The 14,369-nt window shown below is 40.7% G+C and overlaps 1 protein-coding gene across 6 annotated transcripts in view; it reads left to right on the top strand.

The window, feature by feature from the left end:
* KYNU (kynureninase) overlaps positions 1–14,369 on the top strand; it is a 58,362-nt gene that overhangs the window by 31,039 nt on the left and 12,954 nt on the right. For 5 of the 6 annotated variants that reach the window (XM_042041208.1, XM_042041206.1, XM_042041205.1 and 2 more), the window contains 2 exons: positions 2,586–2,684; positions 3,424–3,497. In XM_042041208.1, the coding sequence (XP_041897142.1) occupies positions 2,586–2,684; positions 3,424–3,497 (173 nt within the window). Of the gene's footprint in view, positions 1–2,585; positions 2,685–3,423; positions 3,502–14,369 lie in introns of those variants that run through there. The other variant, XM_042041211.1, reaches the window with a different exon arrangement.

Genomic DNA, 14,369 nt, shown 5'->3' with positions numbered 1-14,369 from the left:
GCAGATGGAGAGCTCTGTTTTCCCCCCAGTCTGGGGAAGTGCTGTTCCCACGCAGTCCTGGTTCTGCGTGGCTTGTGCAGGGAGAGCTGCTTCAGTTTGTTTTACTTTTTCCATGCAATCTGTGTGGCTAAACATTTGCTGTTTGTGTGACTCAAGTGCCAGACTCCTCCCTGTGAAAGCAAACCAGCACAACCCATCTTGCAGATGATGACTCGAACAAACTGGAGCGAGTGGGCGTTTCTGAGACGATGCAGGAACCCTGCCAGCACCGAACCCGAATTTCCAGGCTGTGCCTCAATACTCAGTTAATCAATGCCCAGTAGGATTTGCCAACCAATTTCAAAGTGGTAGGGAGCAGCTAAAGGAGTTCAGGAGGAGGACCCATGGGTCTTACGTCAATGACCTTCCTTTTTGTGGGCTCTGAGCTTGAACTGCAGGTTGGAGCTGATCTATTGCAGCCACTGTCAGTGCCCAAGAAAGTTTGTCCACGTCAAGGTCACACATGTAAATGTGGTTATGGAGCCTCACTACTGTGAGGACATCCAACCTGCCACTGTCCCAGGGTGTCTCCTCCTACCTCCCATCTACTGTATTTTCATAATCTGACATTGTGTGGTTGAACATATCTTTTTATAGATGTACTGACAGGGAAAAGACAACTGTTTTAGGCACACGATTTAGAGAATTAAATTTCTTAAATGCTTTTTCTTTATGAGCAACTTCCATTTTTTTTTTTTAATTTGTTTCAATTCTGTTAATATACGGCCAGACACACACATTCTGCAAGACTCTCACTGTATTATTCCTGGTTTCCACTGAAACCAGTGAATCTGTTATAGAATTGCTTCCACAAGTTTGTGTGGGATGTATGTACCTGTTAAGGTTTAAATCCAGTCAACAGAAGTTTTGAAGTAAATGCTTTAAAACCCAACAAGAACCTCCTCATTCACTGGCAATTTGCTTTAGTGTGCTATAGCTTATTTCTCTGATCCAAAGCCATTTTACCCCTGAATGAGGGCATTCCCATTGGAATTCAGTGTGCCCCAGCCTCTTTGCATTACCTTCACTATTTCATTTGATTTGTCTTAACTCAGTTCTGTGTGTCCCTGTGAAATCAAGCCACCACAGCTATTTATTGGGACTCTGATTCCAACGTTTAGATCATGCAAATGCTGTGGCAGTGAGTTTTCTTCCCATCGTTTTGGAGCAACTTCTCAAGCTGATAACTTCACAAATGTCTCCATTAGACTTAACGTGTCACATCTTCTTGAAATGCTGCTTTGTTCAAATTGTTATCTAGTTTATACTGAAGATTAAATATACCAAAGTACTGCTTAAATAATTTAGCTAAGACTCCCTCCATGCAAGAAACAGCAGGAGATTCTTAAAAAAACCCCCCTTTGTTTTATTATTGGATGTTGATTTTTCTGAAGCCTGTGCTCTCACTCTTATTCCTACCCTGCTGCTTCACAAGCAAGCTGTTTGTGTTTTAAAAGCAAAATGCAAAATAGCATTTTAATTTGTAGTCCAGGCACAAAACACAGTTTTATTTCTCTGCTCTTAAATAAATAGCAAAGCTTGGAAGAATTTTTTAGTTTAAAAATGCTGCCATCCAGTGGTTATTTCATGTGTAAAACTGTTACTTTTAGATCTAGAAATCTCTTGTCCTTCGATGTTGAGTTCCCCCCCCCCCCCCCCCACCTTTCCCAGTGTCCCGTGCAAACTGTGGTTATGGCAAATACAAGATTTTTCACAGAGAAATGACAGAATCCTTCTTTTGAAGGACAAGAATAAAAGTCCTTAAAGATCAAGGCATTGCATAAATTGCTATCTCATCCATTTGGATTCTCACAGAGCAAGGTCCTCCTCGTTTAAATACCAGGGGCATCTTGAGCATAAATACATATTGGAATGTAATTGTTCATGGGTAACTGGCATCATTATGTCCCTTACTGCTTTTTGTCTGCCTGGGGTTTGTTGTGCCAGACAAGTGTTTGTATTTATACACTTGTTCTGGATACTTGTTTCAAGTGATTCCACTTCACTGCACAATCAAATCCTCAGCAATCTACACCCTGTCCAAGCACCCTTGAAGGAAAGCACAGAACAATTGATGATTTCTCTGTGTATCTACAGCATAGAAAACTTGTTTCTAGTAATAACTCAGAACATATGGGGCTTGATAGATTCATCATGGAAGGGTTTGGGTTGGAAGGGACCTTAAGGATCAGCTTGTTTCAACTGCCCCGCCATGGGCAGAGACACCTTCCACTATCCCAGGTTGCTCCAAGCCCTACCCAACATGGCCTTGGACACTTCCAGGGATGAGGCACCCACACTTTCTCTGAATAACCTGTTCCAGTGTCTCACTACCCTTGCAGAAAAGAATTTCTTCCCAACATCTAACCTAAATCTCTCCTTTTTCAGTTTAAATTCATTCCTACTTACCGATCTCTGCCTCTGTAAAGAGTCACTAGATGGCCTGCCTATAGAGAGAGGGAGTTCAGCTCTGAAGGTATTCTTTTCAAAATTTCACAGTGATGATAATCTTAATAAGTGACCTAATAATCATCTCTTTCCTGCAGGGATGCTTTGTCGGATTCGACCTGGCTCATGCTGTTGGGAATGTAGAGCTTCACTTGCATGACTGGGGAGTAGATTTTGCCTGCTGGTGCTCCTACAAGGTAAAACAGATTCATTGTTGGAGACTGTTTTCCCTAATGTCTCTTATCTCACGGGTCAGCAAACAGGTCAGGTGAATAAGAACTGCGCCTGAACCGTTGAGCAAGACTTGGCTGAATCTTTGAATTGGCCACAAGGAGGAGATGGACACTGACTTGAGTGGTGCCTTTGTTGTGAGTGGTTCCAAAAAACAATAGTGGCAATGACCTACAAGGTCTTGTGGATGTGAGATGGATGCTGGTGGTGGTTAAACATCTGCCCTGTGGACAGGAGATCAGGAGCTCTTCTCTTATTTCTCACACCAAGAAGGTCTTGCAGATATAATAATTTATGAAGTGGTCCCTAAATAAGGGAATATTCTTATCTGAACTTTAATAATTTCAGATCACAGAGCAAGGTACCTTTAGTTCCTTTGACTCCTAGTGAGATTAAGACTTGACAGACATAGTCAGATGAATTGTTTGATGACTTTGCTATATATATTATGGTATGGAACTGTTTCAGATGTACTTCAATTTTCTGGCCTGTTAGACTTCAAATACCGTACGTAAGCCAAGAGAGATACTTTTAAAACTAATCTGAAAAAATATATCTGCTTTTACCTCCATCAGCACTTTGTGACAAATGCTAAGATCTTCATCTAGAAACCACTAGAAGTGTTAAAATTGGTTTGTTTTATAGATCAGAGTGAGGGAAGGAAAGTGATACTTTACAGATAATACGTTGTTTTATTCTTTGCAGTATTTAAATTCTGGAGCAGGAGGCCTTGCTGGTGCCTACATTCATGAAAAGCATTCCAAGAGTATTAAACCAGCGTAAGTATTTTTCTAAGAATAAATTCCCAAATAAAAGGTGCTGCAAAGTTTAAACGGGAAAGAATCTTCCCTTTGAATTGAGACCTGAAAGTGAGATGGTGCAAATTCCTAGCCACGGAATATGGGCATATGCATCTATGCATATATTTATAGAAACAGAAGGAAATTCCTGTTTCAAGAGAAACTCACTGGGCTAATATTTGTTACTGATTTATTGCATCAATGAAAGGAGTAGTAAACATTTAGACAATTTGGTTATCTGATTTTGTTACTTCAGATGGGTTGTTTTACGCTAACTTTAGTAAATTTTGAAATTGTTAACGCACATACTTACATTTAAAATGCATTTCCTCCTTTAAGCCTGCTATCAGTTCTTAACTAAATAGAACCATAAAAGAGAGTGTTGATAATATTAAAAACAAGCACCCTAAATCATGTCTATGAGGCTGTTTAATGTAAAGAGAATATTTAACATCTTCCTTTAAAAATGGATTTAAAATAATCATTAAAGTCTTTGGTTGGGGAGCAAAATCAAAGACACTTTCAACTCTGTGCCTAATAGCTCTTTAGTAGTGGCATGTTTTCATTAAAATTATATCCACAGGTAAAGCTAGGAAGTATTACATGGAAACCTGTTCTGAAAGACTGTATAATCCATGGAAAGCTGAGCTATCAGCTGAGGCTAGCTGCATTAACACAAAAACCTGTTATTTAAGCCATTATATGGCTGTACTCTACCTATGTATATTAAGAACAGTGGAATTAATACTTTTAATGCACTGACAAATGTAAACATTTCTGGCTGTAATACTTGGAGAAATTGCTGGCACTTTCTTTTATTTTAGCTTGAAGAAGGCAAACTAAATCAGGTTTCAGAGACAAATAGTATTATAATAAGCAGCTTTGCTGCACTATGTGCTGGTTTCAGACTGTCTAGACTCTCAGGAGATAACAAAATAACGCTGATAAGTTCTTCTCAGTCACCCATAACAGAAAACTCATTAGGATGACATATGACCTGTTGTGAGCTGATTCGATCCTTATATGTGAACACTGGAAAAACGTTCCAGATATCTGGATATTTCTTCTGGACAGTTTTTTTCCTGCTCCTCTGTTAGCCAGGTGCAGGTGGTGTTCCCGTGGCCACACCTGGCTGTGTGGCTCTCACGGATGCTGGTTGTGGGGAGCTGGGAAGATGCTGAACAGTGGGAAAAATGTGAAAAATTATAGAATATCTATAGGTGGAATGAATAAAATATCAAGGACTTTCAGTCTTTTTACCTCCTTGATGACATTTTGGAACTTTTCTGAGGGTACTAGCTTGGTATTGTAGGTAAGAGTTTGAATTAGTTTTTCCTGAACCAGCTCCTTCATACATAGTCATTAATTTGTGTACTGAATCTGGATACTGAATATCTTAAATGCAATTACCTATATGGAATAGGCTTTTTCAGCCTGGGGACCAATTAAGGATATAATTCCAAACTTCCTGCATCGACCCTCTGCATTATTTAATCATAGTTATTTCATATTTCCCGAGATTTGATAATCACTCATCAAATTGTTTGTAGTTCCTATGCCCCAGTTCCATTACTTTTCTTTCTTTCCTGCATCAACCAGCCATTTCAGGTTTCCAAATAAGGCACTGAGACAAAGGAGAATTTGTCTATGTCAAAGTATTCAATTTTATAGCTGATTTAAATGCAGAGCAATTTGCTGTATGTTGTACAATCAAATAGAGTGGAATTTAACTGCTGGGGAAGTTGCCGGCTTTGCACTGTAGCTGCAGTCTCTGGCTGTCATCTGAATCAAGGATGACACCCAGTGGCCGCACAACTTCAGTCAAGAACAGAAACACGAACCACTTGTTTCTTTGCACCTCAGCCCACACATAAGCAGGGAATTAAATTCCGATCCAGCTGACACCCTTTTGTCGTTTGAACTGTCTGAAATAGTGTTTTAACTCACGGCCCGTATTAGGTGAGTCACTTTTTACCCAGCTGTATAAATTTCTCTAATTTGTCTCATCCTTCATATTTCCTGCAAGTTATCGACTAGGTAGTTATTTTTATATGGGAATAATCTACTGTGTCTTAATAGGAAAATGCATATTCTGACTGTAATTCAGAGAGGCAGAACATTTGCCTTTTACTGTCTGAGGCTGCGGCAAAAAGACTTATTGCAAATAAAACAGCTCGGTCCAAAATTTCATTTTTAAACCCCACAAACCCAGCTACTGCACAGCACTAAAGGAATTTAGGTGCTTTGGTTTAACTTCCCTTAATTTTGTGAGTGTGCTTTGTCTTATGCCCAGTTTAAGAAATTGGGTTCCCCTGCAGCTGCTCCCCTCAACAACAAGACATTTATTTGCTGCTTTCTTTTAAAATGCAGCTTGAGGGAGAGTTGTTAAAGTATTTAAAGTGCCTAGTAGCTTTACCATCAGTACCTGAGGCTGTGCCAGAGCCGTTTTCTGCTTTGGGGCTGCCTCACTGCAAACCTCCACAACCCAAACCTGGTTTGGTTAGACATACTATGGCATGTCCCAGCAGATAAAAAGGCAAGCCAGTCACACTCTTCCTCTTCATGGAAGTGCAAGCTTCCCACAAGAGTTATAAAGTTGGTAATTCAATATCTTGGGAAAGGATTTATGCCTAAGGGCAGGGCTTGACCCTTAGATCAGAGGGAAGCTGAGGGTGATGCAGTCTCCTATGTCCCCTTCTCGTTTTGTGTCATTGCAAACACCACCCTGATGTCCTGCAAGCAGCTTGGCTTAGTGTGGGATGGTTCTCTAATTCACTGCAGGGGCCATGGGTCTAAAAGTGACACGTTGTAACCAGCCCAATTAACATCTCTACTCAAGCATGTGGGGTAGTCCTTTGCTGGTCCCCATCTCGCTCCTTAGAGCAGTAAACTGAATCAATCTGGCATATATGGGTCCGATATATCCCCATTCTTCCATGATCTCACCTCCTTTGAAGTCTCTCTTAATACTCAAATAGCTTTTTTAATACCTGCTCTATATATCACAATGCAATATATTCCTGGCTAATTGTGTGAGAGTGATTTCTTTATGGGAATGTTTCAAATGAAAAAAAAGGACCTGGAGAGAGCAGAGCTATGAAATACTACTGAAACCACCGGCTCAATGCAGGCTGAGCCTGTGCCACCAGGTTTCCATGTAAGGGTTGCAGAGGGGAGGTTTCCAAGACACAGAGAGCACTGAAGTGACCTGCTAATACTGAAATTTTGCTTGTCTAGCTGTTTGGGCTCCAGAATAATTCCCGTTTTAATTTTTGTAATTTTTTTCTCCCTCCCTAATTCTCCATTTATGAAAAGGAGAACTTGAATTACCAACCAATTTAGCTGTAATGAAATGTGAATGTTTGTGAGCTCCTGGGGGAGAAGTTGCACGAGTCAGGTGTTCCCAGCAGGGAGTTTGCAGCTGTAGATGGTCAGTGGTCTCAGCTCTGCTGTCAGGGGTGAAAGGGACAGGAGAGGACAAAGCTGCAGAGCCCCGAGACAGTAAGCTAGGTAAAAGTAAGGCACAATGTAAACAGATGAAAGGGAAATAAATGTATATAAAGCAGTCAGGAAAATAATAGATAAACGCTGGCAGAGGATTAAATGAAAACTGTACAGTGTTTAAAATGAAAGGATTTATCAAGACTTTAGCCCACACGAGCAGCAGATAGTGTTTAAAAGTGAAAAGTTTCTGTGATGTGAAGAAATGCTGCATGTGCAGGAAGCAGCTGATGTCCAAAGAATATATTGGCTTTTACTATAGCATAAAAAAAAAAAGCTTAAAAGAACAAGAAGCAAAAAGGTAACTATTTCATATTACCTTTGAGGAACAGAAGGCATCTTCAGCCAATTTCTTCATAGACAGAGGTGAGATATCAGCTCTTTTTCTTAGACCATTTACCCTTTCAGCATTTTGATGCCAATGAAAATGCCAGTGCACAAATAGCTTCCTGCTACTTCTTTCTAGAGACCTGCACAGCTTTTTCTTGGTATGTGAGCTTTAACCCTGGCATCAGATAAACAGAAATATGCTACTCCAACTCCTTATACTTCCACCTTCCCATTTTTCCCGGGTGCTCTGGGTCCCCATCCTGCTCCAGGGCAAACCTTCTCTCTCCAGTAACTCTGTTCTGCAAGAGGTTACTCTACACCATCGAGGACTGGTAGCTCTTGCTGAGTTTTTCTTTACTAGTTTTCTTGATTTATGAGGAGATATCACATTTAGTCTTTTTTTGAATTAGAGTCACATAATCCCCAAAATAAAGAGCTGAATCTTCTGTAAAACTGCTGAAAATAGTGTAACTTTGGAGGACTGTGAGTTGAGAGCAAAGGACAGTCATAAAAGGATTTGGGAGGTTGTTTTATATCTGCTGTACTGGAAAGAGCTAATGCTGCTCTTCTTGAGAATGCTTCTAAGAATCATGGGGTTATAGAAAGGTTTGAGTTGGAAGGGACCTTAAAAATCATCTTGTTCCACCCCCTGCCATGGGCAGGGACAGCTTCCACTATCCCAGGTTGTTCCAAGCCCTGTCCAACCTGGCCTTGGACACTTCCAGGGATGGGGCAGCCACAGCTGCTCTGGGCACCCTGTGCCAGGGCCTCCCCACGCTCACAGAGAAGAATTTCTTTACTCAAACTGAATCTTCTACTCAGATTTTACTTAGGTAGTAGGCTAAGATGGTCTGTTTCTCACTGACTCCTTGAATTTGTCACCTCTGAGTATCTCAGCACTGCTGAAAGCTTTATCAGAACAGAGCACCTTGTCCTGGTCAAGGAGAGGATCAGGAGAAGCAATGTAGAGACTTGTAGGGAAGCTGTGCTGAGTGCAGCCAGGTGGGAAAGTCAGTGGTGACAGATGGCAGTGAACATGCTGCTGTTTCCAGAAGAGCTTCTCACTGGTCCTACTGGACTCAGATTGTGGGCTAATGTAAATAAACTACTCGTGTGGTGAACACATGTCCCCCGAGTGCATGAAGTATCCTGTGCTAAGGTAGGAATGAACTGTTGCTTTGCCAAGGAGATGAGAGCAATTTAGCTCCTTGAGTTAATTTAGAAACCAAAAGTTAAAACCTCCCTTGGGAAGAGACTGTTTAGGAATAAAGCTATCGGCTAATTAGGCTTAATTGCATTGTCTTGGGACAAGTGATTTATTAGGCCAATCTAGACCCATGATGGGCCTGCAGGGGTGTGTTCTCGGATTCACCAACTGCATGGCAAATATCCAAGAGCATTTTTTAACTTTGGAGTGAGTCTCTGGGAGAAAAAATGAGAGAGGTTAATGTGCACTCACATCATCTATTCCCATTCTGATTTCTTCGGCTCCTTTTATGCGGCTCTCATGATTGTCTCCTTGTTCTCTGTCAAGCATTTTCTCTCTCTCTTCCTTCAAATCCTTCCTTGTAATTAAGCTGTACCTTCAAGCAATCTTGCCTCTTTTCTCATTATAAATAACCTTCTTGTTCCTTCCTCCCTCAAGGTCTTCCCTTTTTTTTTGTTATCTTTGCCCTGGTTGGATTTTATGGTGACTGTAAAGGTGCTGTGTGTGAACTCTGCACCACCTATGGGATAGCTGGGGTGAGTGTGGAAGAAATGTGCTGTTCTCATTCCCTGAGTGCACCCACATGCATTTCTCCTCCTGGATCACACTGAAGGGACATCACTTTGCATGCTCTGCCGTGGTCCTGTCCCACTCCCAGCCTTGGGAATGAGAGGGAGATGGCTCTGTTCCTTGCAGATTTGCTTTCCTCCCACTTTCTCATCAGATGGCGTAAGATACAACTGCTTGAACACATGAAAGGAAGCAACAGGCTTAGCCTGATGGAAAGGTGAATGTAGCCTGAGGGCGACTCTTGCATCCTGTTAACTAGCAAGGAAGGGATCCTGGGGCTCTCCTTGGAGTCTGGATGGTTGCTGTGATTTTCCCCCGCACTTCAAAGGCCGTGTGTTATCGTCTGCCTGCTCTTTGTGCCTCAGTTCTCCACTTCCAGGCAGGTAGTTTTGAAAGCACTTTGCTGTGTCTTGATTTTTCCCAATAAGACAAAGCAGCAAGCTTCCTTCCTGCTGAATGAATTCCCAGAAATGCTGCACTCGTACTGGTGTCACACACCTCTAAGAAAATGGAAAGAAAACCTTCTTTGCCTGCTTTTTTAATAAGTCACAAAAAGGGGCGTTATTTCTCCTCTTATTCTTGTCCATTCATCTGTGTGTTTCTGTAACCACCTCAGAGATCCTTTCTATCTTAGGGAGGAAAGAGTTTATTTTTAACAAAAAAACCTCAAGTAAATCTTCTGCTGTTTCTGCTAAGAGCTCGCTTACCTCTGTGCAGAAATGTACTGGAACTAATGCAATTTTGCATCTGGGATTTCCTAGTAGATGTTGACTCACTTTCAGTGTTTGATCATTTTTCACTTTTTCTACTTCAGAAATTTCGTAACTTTCTATGAAGCTTTCCTCCTAAGATTCTCAGTTAAACCTGCAGACCTCTCAGTCTGCGCATGCCCTTTAAAAATGAGATTTGCTCATGCTTTTTCATTGGTTCATTAGACCACAGTGGGGAATTGTTTCTAATTTCTCCTTTTAGAGTGTGCTTTGAGGTCATGGTATGGCTTGAAATTGCTCTAAGCTGAAAACACCAGCAAGAGCCTTTATGCTTTTGTGCCATTTATAGTCACCCGTTTTCTCTCCATTTAAGTCCCCTGGAGTCTGTTCCTGTAATTGTCAGCTATGGGTTCAGATGGGGTTTTGTGCCCGGGATGTTTCCCAGAGCTATTCGTGTCCCTGACCTGGCTGAACACCTCTCTGGCTTTAGCTGCAGCTCTGGGGTCACAAATACAGCTCATATTGTGATTCATGTCTCAGCCAGAACCTGGCTCAAGCCATTAGTATTTTCAAAGGTCATTGGAAGGTCATTGCTCAGGTTAAGGAAATAATTCAGTCTTGTTACTTTTTGCTAAGTTGGCATTCTGGGTTTGTGCATTGGGGGATAATGAAAGGCTTTTCTTTTTTTTTTTTTCCTTGGTTTACCACTTGTGCCTATTTGTTTCCACCTGTTCGCAGGGTTTCTAGCCCTCATACCCCCTATTTCTCCTGGCTGAACCTTCTTTCCAGCACTCAACCAGGATAAGGTCTCACCAGGTCAAAAACCTTCATATTTGTCTTCTTCCTTCATCTTCCTTAATCAAATCTATTTTATCTTGCAAAGTCCAGCAAAGGACATGCACATCTTGCTATCTTTTATTTCTTACTCATTTCCACGTCTCTGAATCAGGAGTTTCCTGGAGGCCTCCATGACATATATTGTCTATTCTTGCCCACTCGCTGGAAGCCATCCTTCCTCTCACTTTCCATTGAAACTTTCACACCTCTTTGTCGCTGCTGGTGAATTTTTACTGTCACAGTGACTACTCCTCATTTTTCACCGGAGTAATTTTCAGTGCTCGCTGGCAGCTGCCTCTTGCTGCCTTCCATTGTGTGGAAACTGCAGGGCAGCTGCAGCCACAGAGAGCTCACTCAAGGGTCTGAGGAGTGGTTTCCAGAGAGAAGCTGGGAGGAACACAGAATCTTCCCTTTCCTTTTCCTGACCCTAGTTTCTCAGTCAGCATGACATCAATTCACTGATCTAATCACACCAGTGCAACTGTTTTGGGAAAATGTTAGGTTCTTTCTGTCCCAGGCCATGAAAAATGGCTGCTCAGTGTGAATAATTATTTATTATATTCTTTAGCTGTTTACAGATTATTGACCAAAAATTGAATCGTTTCCTAATGTAGTTTTTCAGCATCCTTCTGTTTCCACTGACAGTTTTCTGAGATGACTTTCTAGCAACCCTTTGTGAGCAAGTGCAGGGAGATTTTGTCAGTGTGTGTTGAAGGTCAGAGTTGCAGGTACAGTTATTTCCTGACAGGAGAATAAGTCCATATAAATGTCCTTATCTGATGGCTTCTCACCTGCTTCTGGTGTGAGAAGAGCCTGGGGCTCCTGGAACCAGCGTTGGACCTCATGTCAGACATGACATGCTTATATTGGGCCTCATGTCAGATCTGTTTTAGACCCCAAAAGACTGTTAGTTTATGGGCTACTGAAAATTTGGGCCCTATAAAGAAAAGTCCCTAAGTCACATTTTTCTTGTTTTCTATTGATGGATGAAATTTAGTCTTTTTGAGGAGACACTCTTCAAAACAACTCTGAGAGATGCCCATTTCTGTTCTCCCCTAATTATTTCATATCTTAGACTTCAGCTGAAAAGACCCCATCCAAGTTTTCCTCCTTGAGTATCATTTCGTGAATGTTTTGTAACACACCTACTGGATTCTGTGGCAAATTTGCACATGAAACTATGAATTCAATTAGTTCTAGACACTGCCATTAAAAAAAATCTTGTATAATGTGGCTTGCTTCTTGTTTCAGGCAAAGAGCAGAGGTGATAACTTACATTTTAGCTAATTAGGATTCTGGTATGATAAAAGTCTTGCATTAATATTGTGATTACTCTATTCAAAAACAACGAAGACCCAAGGAAGTGCAACTTCCCAGATCTTAAAATTTTTATGTTATAGTTCAGTCAGATACATTTATTATTTAGAAATCTATCTAGATATCCTCCCCTGAAAGATTTATTCAAGGGATTGTAAAAACTGTATAGTTCAGTAAACGCATCATAGTAATCAAAACTATCCAAGTCTCCTTTAAGTCAGAATTCACATTTAAAAGTAGCTCTAGGAGGGATTGTTGCTTTCACTTGTTTAATTTAATCTATTTGAAACAGCCTTGAAAAAAAATTACTGAATTCTTAAAGAATGTAACATGCTTTTTTTTTATCAGCATAAAATATTTGAGAGCTATTCAGTACTTTATAAAAATCACTGAGAACTTTATTAATATCTCCATGAGTAAATTGGCTCCCTGCTTGATTTTTAATTTCTGATGTTAGGCAGAACATTCAATTTCCCCTTACTAAATGTGTGAACATACTGTTGGCTGTATTCCCCCTTTTCATATATCTGATATTTGGCCAGTGAAAGTGTTATATGAGCACTTTGTGGTAATAGTTGTTCGTAAGCTGATTTAACAGTTTTTAATTCAACTTCATTAGCCTCAGGGGGTTTGTTTTTTGTGAAATCTTCTCCTGGGATTTAATTTAGGCTCCCATTTTGTCTGCTGTTGGATCCTACCTTTCTTTTGCCTGATCATGGCGAATGAAATTATCATCCCTTATCGCAAGTGCCTCAGAGGTTTGGTGGAGAGCTCTGCGTGGCTCCAAAGGGCCTTGATTGGATTGGCAGCATTGCAGCCATTCCTCTTCCTCATGCCCTGACCACAGCAACTTGTTTCCTGCTGCAGAAGTGAACTCAATCTCCTTTTGTTTTGACCTGGAGGGGTAATATGTATGGACGTGTTGAAATTGGTGTATTCCCACTTGTGCTGAGCCTAAAAGACTAACAAGGTAAAAATCAATCCAGGAAGAGCGTGTGCACCCTCTGTCTTCAAGGACCCATGAGCTGTAAATCACCTTGTACTCCACTGACCAAACAGCCCAGGTTTTTCACCAAAGAGCCTCTCTAATTGTGGAAACAGTTTTGTTAAATCTCCCACCTCGAAGAATAGCAAAGCTCAGGGAGCTGAGAGCTGCCCAGCTACTTTTTGGAAAGAGGGTGATTACTCAAATCTAGAAGTTTCTTAATTCCATCCATGCAGTTGCATAGTTAAGTGTCATTGTTTAAATTATGAGACTGTTTTTCAGGATTTGGGTCTTTGCTGTTAAAACTTGCTGCTAGGCAGAAAGTGAATTTAGCTATTTTTTAACCAAGACAAGCCTCAAAGTAGAGGAGAAAAATTGTCTCCCTTTAGATGGTACTGAAAATGCAAGCCTCTTAACAGAAGAAAAATGTCATGCTATTAGCCTCTAATACAATCACATTACTTTGGTCCTTTGACAAAGTAAAGCCTCATTGATATTAAATATGAAAAGTTACTACTTTCACAGTAGCAACTTTTCATAAGGAGTTTTGATTTTTTTCCACTGAGTTCTAAGAGACTGGTCCATTAATAATGTATGGCGCTGCTCACAAGTCACATATGCTTAATAATTAGGAAACATTTGTAATGAGTTGAAAAGGGTAAGGAAAGCAGCAGAGTGTGTGCAAGTCCTAAACTACAGAAGTCTGAGGCTAATAATTACCTGGGCTTCAAAAGCTTTTCAAATTCTAACAACAGATCCTACTTAAAATTAACAGGCGCTGCACAGAAGAGAATAATGAAACAAGTCCAAGCTTACCATTTGGGATAAAGGATATCTAAATAGATATAAGGGAGGGAAAAAAAAAAGCCTTTAAATATAACTTCTGGCAATCTTGGCAAGGTTTTCTGAAGGAGACTGGTTGAGTTAGGTTCGAAATACTGCTAAAGTCTAGCAGGGGTTATAACAGCTGCTATAACTCCCTTAATCCCCCATGCAAATCCTAGCCCTTGTATGTATGTACTGTGGGGCTTCTCCAAAACTGACAGCTTCTCAGTATGTGAAGAATTTCACCTACACAAGGAGGTTAAAATCATTGAATTCTTGATTTCAGTGATGAAACCAGGAGCTACTTTTCCTTTATGCTTTGTTTTGATTAAACAGACCCCTCATCATCCCAAACATCATTTAAATGTCTTTTCTCCCTTCCAGTGAGCTGTCAGCAGGGGAGCCCTGGGTCAGAGCAGGACCCTGCTGGGGTGCTTAGTGTGGAGAGGGTGGAGTGGAATAACCTTGTCCAACCTCTTGGGCTTGTTTTTTTTTCAGCATAGCTGTAAAATACCATGTGGAATTAAGCAATAGAAATATTGATTTTTTTTTTTTAATTTACCTTTTTT

The sequence above is a fragment of the Corvus kubaryi genome, unplaced genomic scaffold (genome assembly GCF_017639235.1).
Source record: "Corvus kubaryi isolate FWS band 111438036 unplaced genomic scaffold, C.kubaryi_AGA036_p1.0 37396, whole genome shotgun sequence".
NCBI classification, from domain to species: domain Eukaryota; kingdom Metazoa; phylum Chordata; class Aves; order Passeriformes; family Corvidae; genus Corvus; species Corvus kubaryi.
The sequence above is the reverse complement of the archived record's forward strand: the minus strand, read 5'-3'. Positions and strand labels throughout refer to the sequence as shown.